The following is a 15,523-nucleotide window of genomic DNA, read 5'->3' on the forward strand; positions in this document are numbered from 1 at the left end:
TTGTCCTGATATCGCCTTGTTTTGTTAGTTATTGTCCTGATACAGATTTGTATTGTCAGTTATTGTCGTGATACAGCTTTGTATTGTCAGTTGTTGTCCTGATATAGCCTTGTATTGTCAGTTATTGTCCTGATATTAACTACACAACTTTGAATGTCACGTTAAATCAAGAGGGAAACAGTTTAAACATACAAGATGAGGTGATGGAATTAGTCATGTGGAGATCATCATTAGACCTATGTACTGTATATACAGAACACTTATTAAGCTCAAATCTCTCAAAATTTCACATTAGCTTCACACCTTATCTTTTTGAAAGAAAACAGTGCTTTATTTTTAGAATCACCAGTTACACTGGGAAAGAGTACACAATAATCCTAATTCACATTCTAGAATCAAATCTACTTTTAAATCAAAGATATGTATATGAAAGATAAATATATACTTGTCTCCAAAAGTGGTAAGCACTTAACCAGACATTAAGAAACAATCATACGGAAGCTGTTTTATTGGTGTATATTTATAATCACATATTATAAATCTTTACTTCCTGTGCTTGAGTTTTTTCCCTTTAAGAGTAGATAAGTAAATACACTGCTTCAAAAACATACATATGTATCTTGTTTAAAAATTTGTTCATAATTTTACATTTTAACCGATATTAAACAATACACAGATTTATAATAGTTCATCAACAAATATACAATATAGGTCACTTTACATGTAAGTAGGTCACTGTGACATAAAAATCACAATGCTAGCACTGAGCAAAACAACTGAGATTATTTTCTCCTCCAGAGTGTATAAACGACACCACACTTGTGTATACCAGACACACAATAACTTCCACAGATGATAAAACCTCACTTGGGTGAGAACTATGAGAATATACATGTATGATATTTAGCACTTTTGAACTTCCAGTTTCACTAGTCACATAATATATATATCTTCATGCACCTGTCAATCATACTTGATTACTATCCTAGAATTCACAGAAATCTGTATGATTGTAAAAATTCACTAATCCTGGCACAATTATGATGATGAAGAAAATGAACTATGAAATGTCAGTCTCTATCAAAGCTTTGAAAATATGTAACATTTCTTCAAAGTCATACTTTTTGTATTTTTGAGAAACTAAACTGGAGTTGATGACACACTTTAGCAATGATATGCCAATACTTCTATACTTAATTCCAATTAGTGTCCAGAAGAAATGGTCAAAACATCCAGTGGAGAACTTTACACAAACGGTAACACAAATAGTTCCACAATTATCATCAGTGACGCATACTTAGGTATTTATTCTCCTCGGCTAGCTGTGTCAACACTGAGCTCATATCGTTCACTACCATGTTATTGGCGGGCAATGACTGTGGATTATAGCGTGATGATGTTTGAGATGCAGATCTTTGACTCATGGCAGTAGGCGTATACATATTATTATTGATGTTCTCCGTAGATATTGAACTGATATTATCCAAGAGATTTTCTGAGGAAATGGAATTAATGTTCTCCATGAATTCCTCAATGGGCGGAGCAGTGATTTCCTTGCGATCTGTCGAGCTTGTGACTTGATTGCACCCTGGGGACATTTCAAGGGGGTTTGGGTATGCACCCCCGGATGTAGGGGGCTGCTGGGAGGCATTCTGTTGTTGATAAATGTTTGGTTTGACTTGCTGATTGTGTTGCTGTTGGGACATCGGTGGGGGCTGAGGTTGTTGACCCCCAGGTTTGGGTTGAGGCCCTTGTGGGGGATGAGGGGCCATGTTCATGTTCTGTTGGGGGTACATAGGGGGCATGACCATGTTATTTTGTCCCATGTTATTGTACATGTTGCCTCCGTAGCCTTCCATCATGTTGCCCATCGGTGGTGGGTACATCTGATTGTTGTTATACATGTTCTGATTGACCATCATCTGATGTTGATGTTGACGCATGATCATGTGATTACGACCGGCTGCCTTGTTTTTAGATGGAATCTGTGATGTGCTGATATGGGGAACTTGAACTTGTGGACTGTCGCGCTCCTGTTTACTTGATGGTGGTGGCCTCGGTGCATGCTGCATGTTGGGTGGCATACTTTGCTGCATGTTGGGTGGCATAGGCTGCATGTTTGAGGGCGGCATGTTTGGAGACATGTTTGGAGACATGTTCGACTGCATGCCTTGCTGCTTGTTCATGTTGGGTGGGTGAGGCATGTACTGCTGCTGTGGCATTGGACCTTGTGGCATCTGCCCCTGCTGCATAGGGCTCATGCCACTCTGTCCGTTATTACTCCCCTGCCACTGGTTCATGTTGCCACCATTCATGTTGTTCATCACTCGATTCCCATGTTGCATATTTGGCATAGGTCCCATGTTTCGTTGTTGCGGAGCCATCGGACCACCTGGTGGCATTGACACCCCCTGTGCCATCTGCTGGCTACCAGGAGGGTGTGGTATATGATTATTCATCATAGGGATTCCTGTCTGGGCTTGGTGTGACTGCATCATCTGCTGGCCACCCTTTGATGGAGGTTGCATACCACCACTCACAGGTGGTTGCATCATGTTGCCACTTGTTTGAGGTGGTGGCATGTTTTGTGACATCATGTTGCCACTCTGTCCCTGAGGTAACTGTGAGGGGTTGTTACCTTGCATTCCTGGTGGCATATTGTTATAATTAGGTGGACAACCCTGAGGCCACATCTGATTCACCTGCATGTTTGGTGGCAAGCCCTGCTGATTGGGCATGCCACCCTGTCCCATATTGGGTGGCATTGGTTGCTGCATGTTTTGTGGCATCGGGCCACCACTACACATTTGTCCCTGATTGAATTGTTGGGTGTTCCCTCCATTGTTGAATGCCATGCCTTGCTGTTGTGATGGGTTCATTCCTCCTTGGTTTCCATAGTAACCAGGAGAGTGCTGCATGTCATTCATATTATCTGGCATGGGGGTTGCTTGATTTGAGTACGATTCCATTGACCTAACATCTTGATTTGAGTTGGGAACATTGTTGCCCCTCGTCATTGGCTGTTCATCATTCTCAGGTACCACAGAATCTACCCCTAACAGATTTCCATACCTTTCATTTAAGAATCTCCTCATATCATCTGGTATAATCATATCCTCATTATCCTCCAACATTTTCTCCATGAGCGCTGCCTCAATGTCTGTGTCCATACTTCCGTCATTTTGACCACCAGGTGACCATTCCTCATTTTCTGCAAGACTATGATCTGTCATAATACTACTCCTTGAAGAATGGAACGTGTTATTTGACCCAGTCTTGCTCAACAGACTTTTCATGGACTGAGGCACAGGGAGGGGTTTCATCATATTTAAACTATGAAACCTTTGTAGTCTCTTCAGTACACTGAAGTTGGGGTCAAGAGTTCGCACGGGGTCACTGTACCTGCGCACATCCCTGTTGGGGATTTCGTGAGGTAGTGGTGTGCGACAAGGCGTACTTGTTCGTGCACCATCCAAATCATTCCGAGCAGCCAAGAATCGTGCCAGCCGCTCGCTGGAATACTTACTGGAGGGACTACGTAGAGGCATGGCTTGGGACTGAACTATGAGGCTGGGGTTGCTACCAAGATGTGCTTTCTGTAGCTGTGCGGCTACATTACTGATGTTACTGGCCTCGCTGGACCGTCGACTAGAACCACAATGTGGGCCATGATGTGGTATATTCCCCGTAATGTCATACTCGTAAGGAGAGTTTGTAATGCTGAGACGTTCGCTGAACTGTGAGGCTTCACTCGATCGCCGACTCGAGAATTTGCTGCCAAATGGGAAACACGGACTGGCATCCGATCTCATACTACTGAGATAGGAGCTGATTGTACTTGTATTGCTGTCACGGCGACTTCCTCCCAGGTAACCTGGCAATGGCTTGTCCCCATGACCTAGAGCAGATGGAAACAGCGTACAGGAAAAATATTTATATGATTTTGATCTTATGGGACACAATTTTAACTAACTGCAGATACAAATTTTTGTAAACTAGGCAGTAAATGTGACATGATTTCTGAAATTATGTCAATCATTTTCCCACTTCCAAAACGTGATCACTTATCTAAATACTGTACCTATTGCTTTCACTATGGACATGAAACACAATGATGCACAATTTAATCCTTTTAAAAATGTGAAGTAATTGACAAAAATTAAGAAATTTGTATGAATTTATGCAAGACATCATCTTTCCACTTGAAAAAGTGGATGAATTGTAGAACATACTGAGGGCTAATACAATTGCTATCAGTCTACTTACCATTGAGATCCATGATTCTCTTGAGTTGTGGATTTTTAACTTGAGAAGTCTTGTTTGACATATCTGTTAGTGATGTCTGGCTGTTGATCCGATTATCTGGGGGGAAAAATATTAATATTGTATCTTTGAAAGTCAAATTTAAACAGGATATAAAGTTACTTAAGATCAATAGTACATTGTGATGTGTGTCCTTAATTAAAGTAAAATATAAGATCTGGATTAAAAAGAGTCCTATTGAGCCAAAATAAATGTCATAGAAGTGGAGCTCAATCAAGTTTTTGTAGTGCTAGAAGCTGAAAATATATTTACATCCCTTTAAGAGGACATCAGTCTTTCAAAACAATACTTCCCAGAATGTTTGTACCTATTTTTACAGCTGGGTAGACTGACACAACAAAGATGACACTGCAGTGATAAACCTAATAACTGGGTACTTACTGTTATTACCAGGAATCTGAGGTAAGTTGGAATTGTTTTTCCCAACCATTTTCCCTTTGAGACGGTTCTGATGAGCCACATTGAGACGGTTGTTACGGGCGATCACTGTCCCTGTCCCGCCTCCCGGCACCTGTCGACATACAATGATACAGTTAACCACAGAAACATTTTTTGATGTGGAAGCTGACTATGTTCATTCATTGTTAGCTTGACATATACAGCAGAACCATATTATTATGGACGCAAATTCATAGCAGATTCTCAACATATGGGAGAGTGACAACTCTGAATAGTGTAAAACAACACAGTTAATACAATAGAGCAGTATATACGTATACTGTAGACCTACATCAGCCTCCTCTGGTTCAGGGATGTCCACTTCTTCTTCCAGAGTAACCTGAGTGCCGGACCCAACATGTTCCTCTATTATATCCGGCTGTATGGAGTTGGTGACATTCACCTCGGGACTGCTCTGGGGCGACGGCTGCTGCTGTGATAAAGTGTTACCAACATTGTCCTGTAAACAGAAATATACCTTGTAGATTTGTTTTATTTCATGTACAATCTTACTAGTTCAAAATACAATGTAAAAGTTTGTCTGTCTACTAACTATTAAATCATTTATTTTTATGTTGTGCAATGATTCCAAGCAAAGAAATACAGACATTCTTGTATCTATTAGAGCTGGGAAGTATTACCAAGAGTAATATTGAAAATACCCTATTCATCTATAAGTGCCTTCTCTCACTTGCCTGTGCCCACTACCCCTACATATCTATAAGTGCCTTCTCTCACTTGCCTGTGCCCAATACCCCTACATATCTATAAGTGCCTTCTCTCACTTGCCTGTGACCACTACCCCTACATATCTATAAGTGCCTTCTCTCACTTGCCTGTGCCCACTACCCCTACATATCTATAAGTGCCTTCTCTCACTTGCCTGTGCCCACTACCCCTACATATCTATAAGTGCCTTCTCTCACTTGCCTGTGCCCACTACCCCTACATATCTATAAGTGCCTTCTCTCACTTGCCTGTGCCCACTACCCCTACATATCTATAAGTGCCTTCTCTCACTTGCCTGTGCCCACTACCCCTACATATCTATAAGTGCCTTCTCTCACTTGCCTGTGCCCACTACCCCTACATATCTATAAGTGCCTTCTCTCACTTGCCTGTGCCCACTACCCCTACATATCTATAAGTGCCTTCTCTCACTTGCCTGTGCCCACTACCCCTACATATCTATAAGTGCCTTCTCTCACTTGCCTGTGCCCACTACCCCTACATATCTATAAGTGCCTTCTCTCACTTGCCTGTGCCCACTACCCCTACATATCTATAAGTGCCTTCTCTCACTTGCCTGTGCCCACTACCCCTACATATCTATAAGTGCCTTCTCTCACTTGCCTGTGCCCACTACCCCTACATATCTATAAGTGCCTTCTCTCACTTGCCTGTGCCCACTACCCCTACATATCTATAAGTGCCTTCTCTCACTTGCCTGTGCCCACTACCCCTACATATCTATAAGTGCCTTCTCTCACTTGCCTGTGCCCACTACCCCTACATATCTATAAGTGCCTTCTCTCACTTGCCTGTGCCCACTACCCCTACATATCTATAAGTGCCTTCTCTCACTTGCCTGTGCCCACTACCCCTACATATCTATAAGTGCCTTCTCTCACTTGCCTGTGCCCACTACCCCTACATATCTATAAGTGCCTTCTCTCACTTGCCTGTGCCCACTACCCCTACATATCTATAAGTGCCTTCTCTCACTTGCCTGTGCCCACTACCCCTACATATCTATAAGTGCCTTCTCTCACTTGCCTGTGCCCACTACCCCTACATATCTATAAGTGCCTTCTCTCACTTGCCTGTGCCCACTACCCCTACATATCTATAAGTGCCTTCTCTCACTTGCCTGTGCCCACTACCCCTACATATCTATAAGTGCCTTCTCTCACTTGCCTGTGCCCACTACCCCTACATATCTATAAGTGCCTTCTCTCACTTGCCTGTGCCCACTACCCCTACATATCTATAAGTGCCTTCTCTCACTTGCCTGTGCCCACTACCCCTACATATCTATAAGTGCCTTCTCTCACTTGCCTGTGCCCACTACCCCTACATATCTATAAGTGCCTTCTCTCACTTGCCTGTGCCCACTACCCCTACATATCTATAAGTGCCTTCTCTCACTTGCCTGTGCCCACTACCCCTACATATCTATAAGTGCCTTCTCTCACTTGCCTGTGCCCACTACCCCTACATATCTATAAGTGCCTTCTCTCACTTGCCTGTGCCCACTACCCCTACATATCTATAAGTGCCTTCTCTCACTTGCCTGTGCCCACTACCCCTACATATCTATAAGTGCCTTCTCTCACTTGCCTGTGCCCACTACCCCTACATATCTATAAGTGCCTTCTCTCACTTGCCTGTGCCCACTACCCCTACATATCTATAAGTGCCTTCTCTCACTTGCCTGTGCCCACTACCCCTACATATCTATAAGTGCCTTCTCTCACTTGCCTGTGCCCACTACCCCTACATATCTATAAGTGCCTTCTCTCACTTGCCTGTGCCCACTACCCCTACATATCTATAAGTGCCTTCTCTCACTTGCCTGTGCCCACTACCCCTACATATCTATAAGTGCCTTCTCTCACTTGCCTGTGCCCACTACCCCTACATATCTATAAGTGCCTTCTCTCACTTGCCTGTGCCCACTACCCCTACATATCTATAAGTGCCTTCTCTCACTTGCCTGTGCCCACTACCCCTACATATCTATAAGTGCCTTCTCTCACTTGCCTGTGCCCACTACCCCTACATATCTATAAGTGCCTTCTCTCACTTGCCTGTGCCCACTACCCCTACATATCTATAAGTGCCTTCTCTCACTTGCCTGTGCCCACTACCCCTACATATCTATAAGTGCCTTCTCTCACTTGCCTGTGCCCACTACCCCTACATATCTATAAGTGCCTTCTCTCACTTGCCTGTGCCCACTACCCCTACATATCTATAAGTGCCTTCTCTCACTTGCCTGTGCCCACTACCCCTACATATCTATAAGTGCCTTCTCTCACTTGCCTGTGCCCACTACCCCTACATATCTATAAGTGCCTTCTCTCACTTGCCTGTGCCCACTACCCCTACATATCTATAAGTGCCTTCTCTCACTTGCCTGTGCCCACTACCCCTACATATCTATAAGTGCCTTCTCTCACTTGCCTGTGCCCACTACCCCTACATATCTATAAGTGCCTTCTCTCACTTGCCTGTGACCACTACCCCTACATAGCTATAAGTGCCTTCTCTCACTTGCCTGTGCCCACTACCCCTACATATCTGTAACCATGTCCTCTCCCTTACCCATAATCACATGTTACCCCATCCTCCCTATACAGATCCTCCTTTTTCCTACCCCACTCAAACATAATTTTGACGGCCTCCTTTCCTCCACCCATCCCATACTTACTTGTGACCGCCTCCTCTCCCCTGACATGGCAGCATGTAGTGGTGTGACAGTAAGGCACTCCTCCATTTTCTTTGTGCTGTTATCATCCTTTTTGTCTTGATCCTGCAGCAGAAAATTATAGTAGAGTTATCTCCCTTACACCAAAAAGCTAATTGTAATATATATTTTGAAAATTGTATGTTGTTCTGAAACATGTAAACACTGGATTAAACTTGCTGATGTCCCAGTGGATGTTGTCATGGTCATCTCTTCTCATTAGTGATTCTATTGTTCTATGGCCGGACTAGTGATTCTATTGTTCTATGGCTGGACTAGTGATGCTATTGTTCTATGGCCGGACTAGTGATTCTATTTAAAGAATCCATCAACTTGGAGATGCTGAACTTCTATGGAGACTACCGTTGATTGGACATTGGATCTCGATCCCCCTGTAATTGTATTAGACGGTAGGTGTTTGAGCTCTCTTTGAGATTGAATGTTTTACCAAATATTAAAAGAGCAAACATTACCTAGACTGATTCCATATTTACCTGGTCTGATTCCATATTTACCTGGACCGATTCCATATTTACCTGGTCTGATTCCATATTTACCTGGTCTGATTCCATATTCCTCTCCTGTTTACAGCCGTCTCCTTTGTGTTTCTTGTTTGCGTAGAAGTCTGGACCGTGAACAGTTTTCACATGTTTCCGTAGCGAGCTGGGGTCAGTGTAACGCTTTGTACATCCCATTGCTTTACACACGTAGGGTTTCTGGTGACAACAAGTCAATACCATTTACAGTTACATAGATGCTTTCAGCCTTTATAAATGTAAAAATTGGAAGAGACTTTGATAAATACAGAAGAATTTGTATAATTCAAATATCCCCGAGATTTCTGTTATCCTGAGAGCTAAGACTGTTTGGTCTTGACCAATTATAGATTATGAGGGTTTTACTGTTGCAAATCCATGTAATATTATGTTAAATTGATGTTGGTTGTTTCTGAAATGATGACACAAATCATTCCTGACAGAAATAGTTTAAAATTTAAGTCAAAATGCAACCTATTCTGTATAGATGTTTTGTCCACCTCTGCAGAAGAAGAATCTAGTACTTACTGCGTTTGAGTGAGTACGATTTTGATGCTTGGCTCGGTCCGAGGCGTTGCTGAAAGCTTTCGTACAGCCTGGGTATTCACACATGTATGGTTTCTCTCCCGTATGTGAGCGCAGATGTGTCTTCAAGTTTTCTAACCGAGAATAAGCTTTATTACATCCCTCAAACTGTAAACAAAATAATAATAAAAATTGTCAAAAATTGTTTTTTTTCAATTCTCAGGGTTCTATTTATTGAGAAAAATTATATTAAGACGCTACCATAATAAGAATACAACAATGAAATTGGCTAATACATTGAACATATGTAGATGACCCCCTGACAAAGTAGAGAATACTTACTGTATACTTGTGTGACCCTTATAGACAGGTGATCCCTTGACAAAGTAGAGAATACTTACTGTACACTTGTGTGACCCTTATATACAGGTGATCCCCTGACAAAGTAGAGAATACTTACTGTACACTTGTGTGACCCTTAAAGACAGGTGACCCCTGACAAAGTAGAGAATACTTACTATACACTTGTGTGACCCTTATAGACAGGTGACCCCTGACAAAGTAGAGAAAACTTACTGTAACTTGTGTGGCCCTTATAGACAGGTGACCCCTGACAAAGTAGAGAATACTTACTGTACACTTGTGTGACCCTTATAGACAGATGACCCCTGACAAAGTAGAGAATACTTACTATACACTTGTGTGACCCTTATAGACAGGTGACCACCTGACAAAGTAGAGAATACTTACTGTATACTTGTGTGACCCTTATAGACAGGTGATCCCTTGACAAAGTAGAGAATACTTACTGTACACTTGTGTGACCCTTATAGACAGGTGATCCCTTGACAAAGTAGAGAATACTTACTGTACACTTGTGTGACTCTTATAGTCAGATGTCCCCTGACAAAGTAGAGAATACTTACTGTACACTTGTGTGACCCTTATAGACAGGTGATCCCTTGACAAAGTAGAGAATACTTACTGTACACTTGTGTGACTCTTATAGTCAGATGACCCCTGACAAAGTAGAGAATACTTACTGTACACTTGTGTGACCCTTATAGACAGGTGACCCCCTGACAAAGTAGAGAATACTTACTGTACACTTGTGTGACCCTTATAGACAGGTGATCCCCTGACAAAGTAGAGAATACTTACTGTACACTTGTGTGACCCTTATAGACAGGTGATCCCTTGACAAAGTAGAGAATACTTACTGTACACTTGTGTGACTCTTATAGTCAGATGACCCCTGACAAAGTAGAGAATACTTACTGTACACTTGTGTGACCCTTATAGACAGGTGACCCCCTGTCAAAGTAGAGAATACTTACTGTACACTTGTGTGACCCTTATAGACAGGTGATCCCCTGACAAAGTAGAGAATACTTACTGTACACTTGTGCGGTTTTTCTCCCGTATGTCTGCGCATATGTACAACCAACATGTACTGAGCCTTGAATGGTTTTGCCTCTCGTGAACACTCGACCCATCGACATACAAACGACTTCTTATTAGCTTGGATATGATCAATATTGATATGCTGTAATGAAAAGGAAATAATATCTTTGAAAATAATTAAAAAATAGACTTAAAGATTAAAGAAATTTACAAATGTGATTTCCCTATACTGTAGAAAATGGAGAAGTTTTAGCTGATTGAATGCAAAATGAGCCAAATACATGTGATTTGATTGAATTTATGCTGAATTACTTTAAATTTGAGGTTAAATTGGCTCAGGAATATGAGCTTCTTGAATCTGAAAATAAGCTGTAGAAAACTAAATGTGACTAATTGAATATAATTACAAGCTTCATGAATCTGAATGTGAGCTAACTGAATCTAAATATAGCTTATTGGATCTTAATATAGCTAGCTGATGTAGATGATGGTATAAGTACCTTGACTAGTTCGTCCTGAGTCTCATACTCGCAGTTACAGCCTATCCAGTGACAATTGGTCTCTATGAAATCTGGTTCCCCCTCCACGGGGATATGTCCTGCCTTCTCCATTCCCTCTCCATTGTGTTTCTCATCGTCTTCATCATGGAGATCATCTCCTGAAATATAGATAAATTGAATACAATGAACTTGAAAAGTTTATTCAAGATGAAAAGCAAGACAAGAAGTTCATCAAACTATGAAGAAAAATAAAAATAAAAATAAAACAATCCTGAAATTAAGTTGGATCTAATCTATAGGGAAATATTTGTTTTCAAACAGAATCAACCCATTATAGTTTTTATATTAATGCAATCTGTTTTGTGCTGTAAGGTTGCCAACAGAAACCTTACTGAGAGATGCTGTAAGTAACCTTAGTAGAAGTTGATGTTAGTAACCTTACTGAGGTTTGCTGTTAGTAACCTTACTGGGAGTTGCTGTTAGTAACCTTACTGGGAGTTGCTGTTAGTAACCTTACTGGGAGTTGCTGTTAGTAACCTTACTGGGAGTTGCTGTTAGTAACCTTACTGGGAGTTGCTGTAAGTAACCTTACTGAGAGTTGCCTTTAGTAACCTTACTGGGAGTTGCAGTAAGTAACCTTACTGAGGTTTGCTGTTAGTAACCTTACTGGGTGTTGCTGTTAGTAACCTTACTGGGAGTTGCAGTAAGTAACCTTACTGAGGGTTGCTGTTAGTAACCTTACTGGGAGTTGCTGTAAGTAACCTTACTGAGGTTTGCTGTTAGAAACCTTACTGGGAGTTGCTGTTAGTAACCTTACTGAGAGGTGCTGTTAGTAACCTTACTGGGAGTTGCTGTTATTAACCTTACTGGGAGTTGCTGTTAGTAACCTTACTGAGGTTTGCTGTTAGTCACCTTACTGGGAGTTGCTGTTAGTAACCTTACTGAGAGGTGCTGTTAGTAACCTTACTGGGAGTTGCTGTTAGTCACCTTACTGGGAGTTGCTGTTAGTAACCTTACTGAGAGTTGCTGTTAGTAACATTACTACATGTCATGGAATTGTATTTATTTCATAATGAAACTGTTTTGAAATTTGTTGGTTAAATACTTGTTTTGTGTGTGGGAGGCTAAGGCTATCTGACAGAGTGTGATCTCATTTTTTAAAACATTGTACATCTCTGTTTCATCATGTGATAAACAGAATACGAGACTTGTTAACAAGTGTGTATGGCTCTCAGCTTGGCCTGTGGTATAGAGGATTGGTAATGTAGCCCCTCAATATCAGTGATAAGCTTTCTGTAAAAAAAATTATTCTTGTTTGCGGATACATAAATATCATATTTGGTTCTTTCCGCAGCATGAAATCAGCTTCTCACTGACAGGGGAGCTTTAATCAGATATGGACATGTTTTCAAGAATTTGATCGACATGAAAGCAGGTGGAAATTCAAGGGGAGCCATTAACCATGAAGTCGGGAAAATCTATCGGAGTGTGTATCTTACAACAGTATAATTTAAAACCTATTCATCATTTCGTGCCAGCAAGCTCAGAATTACTTCATCTAGAATTACATTAGATGCTAGACATAATATGTCCTGCACCTCTAGACTGCTTTGTGAATGATGGTAGGTAACTCCTTTTACACATAAACATAGTACTGGTGTACTTTTTTTCATGCTTTTAAGCAACCTTTCAATTTACTTAATAGCTATATATATTTCTTTATCATAGATATTGTGTTTTATGGCCCGTCACATTTCATTATTGTTGTTTTTGATAAAAACACTTTTATATGATAAATGAAATATGACAAATACCAGCAAACCGATGACACCAAGGAAGTGCGTCTTTACACACTGTATGTGTTATCCGCTGATATTAATGTTCCGAAAACATTCTCTTCCTAAGAAAACTCTCCTAGTATTAAACTAGACAATTCCATTTTACAAAGGGGAGAGCAAGCTGATATCATAAATCATACTCATAAATTTTCAGAAAAACATTCCTTGCCAATGAGATGACCTGAAATTTTCACTCCTTTCCATCAAACTAATCAGCCAATCAAGTGTCTTGTTACAAGGAGCTGGGCCATCAAGCCTGCCAATGAAGTATACAGTTACACACGAGTGTTTGAATTTGCCTGGAGGCTGCCTTTTAGTCTTGATCTTTCTTTGATTATTTTGACATAAAATTCACTTCAATCCTCCTTTCTCATTCATCATTTAAAATTCCTTAACAACATAGGATGCTAGGATGGGTCGGTTTTCTCCATCAGGAATAAAAAAACAGGTATTTAAATGTAATTGAAACATATTTGTACTTATAGAAGTAAACATATTTACTGCCCAGGTGTTGATGGACTCACAGAGTTTGATGACTATCTCTAACAAATTTTATATACATCCAATTCTTAGAAACTGAATTATTGGCAAGAACATTTTGTTGGTCAATTAAATTCATCAAACTTAAGAAATCATGAAAATACAAAGGTTGTTGGCTCTAGACTAACCAAGCCAGGGCTAAGTTAAGAAAGACCATCATCTCAAATTGTGAAGGTTAGGGGGGGGGGGGATGTATACAATAAACACATTAACAGTTCCTGTTTATCTATATCAAATAATTTCTTGAAAACCAATCTGCAAAACGATCCTCAGCCTTTTTATTATAACATACAATATTGTTAAAAATAAGTAAATGTAGCAAGAGTTGTTTAAGAAAACAGTGATTGGCGCCTCTGTCAAAAGAGAAGTTTATCTGTTCAAAACAATTGTCTAATCGATTTCCTAAAATACCACAAAGAAGATAATTAAAATTCCAAAAAATTACTATCTAGTGAAAACCAGTATTTAGCTGCACTATGCACAGATCCGGTGCCTCATCTACTGTGTCGATGGGCGTATAGATCTGTATCAGGTTAGTGAAAACCTCCTACAATCTACTATAATGCTGAATAATTTACTCAACATTCTCCTTAAATTAGCTACACCCACAATCAATACCCGAAAAAAATGACCTAATCTAATCATCCTATAGTAAAACACTATTATTTTGCAGATGCATGTATTTGTATTAATTAGCAAGTGGTTTGAAGCTCAACAAGAGACAAAAATCAACAAAGTTAATAATCACACAGATAAACAAAAAAATAATACTTGTAAAATAAAGTCACAAAAATAAATAAAATACAACTACACACAAAACTAACCCCTACACAACATGAATTGATCTCTGTCGTATTATAAAGATATATCCGCCATGTTGACAGTGACCTATATTTACCTAGACTGGGCAGGTCCACTTCCTTTTTAATTTTCGACCGTTTATTCTCCCCCATGGTATTGTCTATTGTACTACTGCTCACCACGCTACTTCCAGCCTCTTTGGTTGTCGTGGAGATCTGGGGCTGAAACAAAACCAGTTTAAAGGTCAAGGTCATTTCATATGAATTACAGGCAAAACTTAAATAATAAAATTCAAAGTTGTTCTAATGAAATAACTTTTGCTGCTAAGTCACCTCCACTTTAGTGCAGTTTTATGAAATTTGGTTTCTTATTTAATGTTTTTAATAATTCATCATAATTCCATTTTTTTTTTAAAGGGATGAATAGTCATGAAGATGGATTTAATAATAATTTCGGTTGATATTTTATTTCTGACTTCCTAATTGACAGCTAGTGATCCAGAAGTGATCAATCTACAATTTATTTTCATGGGTCCTTTTCAACTGTACTGTTAAAAACAATTGGTCCCACCATGTTAAATTTCAGTATTTTCAGAATTTCTTCAAGTCCTATAAATAATTTTATGAGTATAGGATTTGGGACTCATATGTAGATTTATCACTGCTGGTATATTTGAGGCAGATGAACAGAATTAAAAGTTGTAATATCTACAGTAATATGTTGGTGCTTACTGGTGGGTTGTGCTTTGGCTGCGGGTGAATGGGTTGTGAATGTGAGGTAGGTGGTATAATAGTCCCTGGAGGAATTCTCCCGGCCCCCATCATTGGAGGCATCATGGGATAGATGAAAGGGGATCCTGCCATACTGCTGGGTCCTGATCGCATGTAGGGGTTCATGGCATGTCCCATCTGCTGCATGGCGGGACTCGCAGTTCCAAGGGAGGCTGAAAATTAGGTAAAGGGTTGACAGGTTAAAACAACAGTTAAATAATATTACAAAAAACTAGAATATTAACAGAGCATTTGATATAGTAACAGAAACAAAAGGAACATTTATTTGCTGTATAAAAGTACTGTAGTACTGTAATATAGAAAACAAAACGAGCGAAAGGAAAAAACAGTGGGATCACTTTAATCTAGTCATCTTATC

General features: G+C 40.2%; 1 protein-coding gene across 4 annotated transcripts in view; it reads right to left on the minus strand.

Annotated features, from left to right (window-relative positions):
• Positions 1-667: 667 nt before the first annotated feature.
• The window catches only part of LOC110446821 (transcriptional activator GLI3-like), a 196,667-nt gene continuing 181,811 nt past the window's right edge, over positions 668-15,523 (minus strand). For all 4 annotated transcript variants that reach the window (XM_021492136.1, XM_021492133.1, XM_021492135.1 and 1 more), the window contains 11 exons: positions 15,106-15,317; positions 14,472-14,595; positions 11,196-11,353; positions 10,688-10,837; positions 9,295-9,459; positions 8,788-8,946; positions 8,195-8,296; positions 5,054-5,221; positions 4,705-4,834; positions 4,267-4,362; positions 668-3,898 (listed from right to left, as the gene is read on the minus strand). In XM_021492136.1, coding sequence (XP_021347811.1) covers positions 1,284-3,898; positions 4,267-4,362; positions 4,705-4,834; positions 5,054-5,221; positions 8,195-8,296; positions 8,788-8,946; positions 9,295-9,459; positions 10,688-10,837; positions 11,196-11,353; positions 14,472-14,595; positions 15,106-15,317 — 4,079 coding nt within the window. In that variant the 3' untranslated portion in view covers positions 668-1,283. The remainder of the gene's footprint in view (positions 3,899-4,266; positions 4,363-4,704; positions 4,835-5,053; positions 5,222-8,194; positions 8,297-8,787; positions 8,947-9,294; positions 9,460-10,687; positions 10,838-11,195; positions 11,354-14,471; positions 14,596-15,105; positions 15,318-15,523) is intronic.

The sequence above is a fragment of the Mizuhopecten yessoensis genome, unplaced genomic scaffold (genome assembly GCF_002113885.1).
Source record: "Mizuhopecten yessoensis strain PY_sf001 unplaced genomic scaffold, ASM211388v2 scaffold3011, whole genome shotgun sequence".
NCBI classification, from domain to species: domain Eukaryota; kingdom Metazoa; phylum Mollusca; class Bivalvia; order Pectinida; family Pectinidae; genus Mizuhopecten; species Mizuhopecten yessoensis.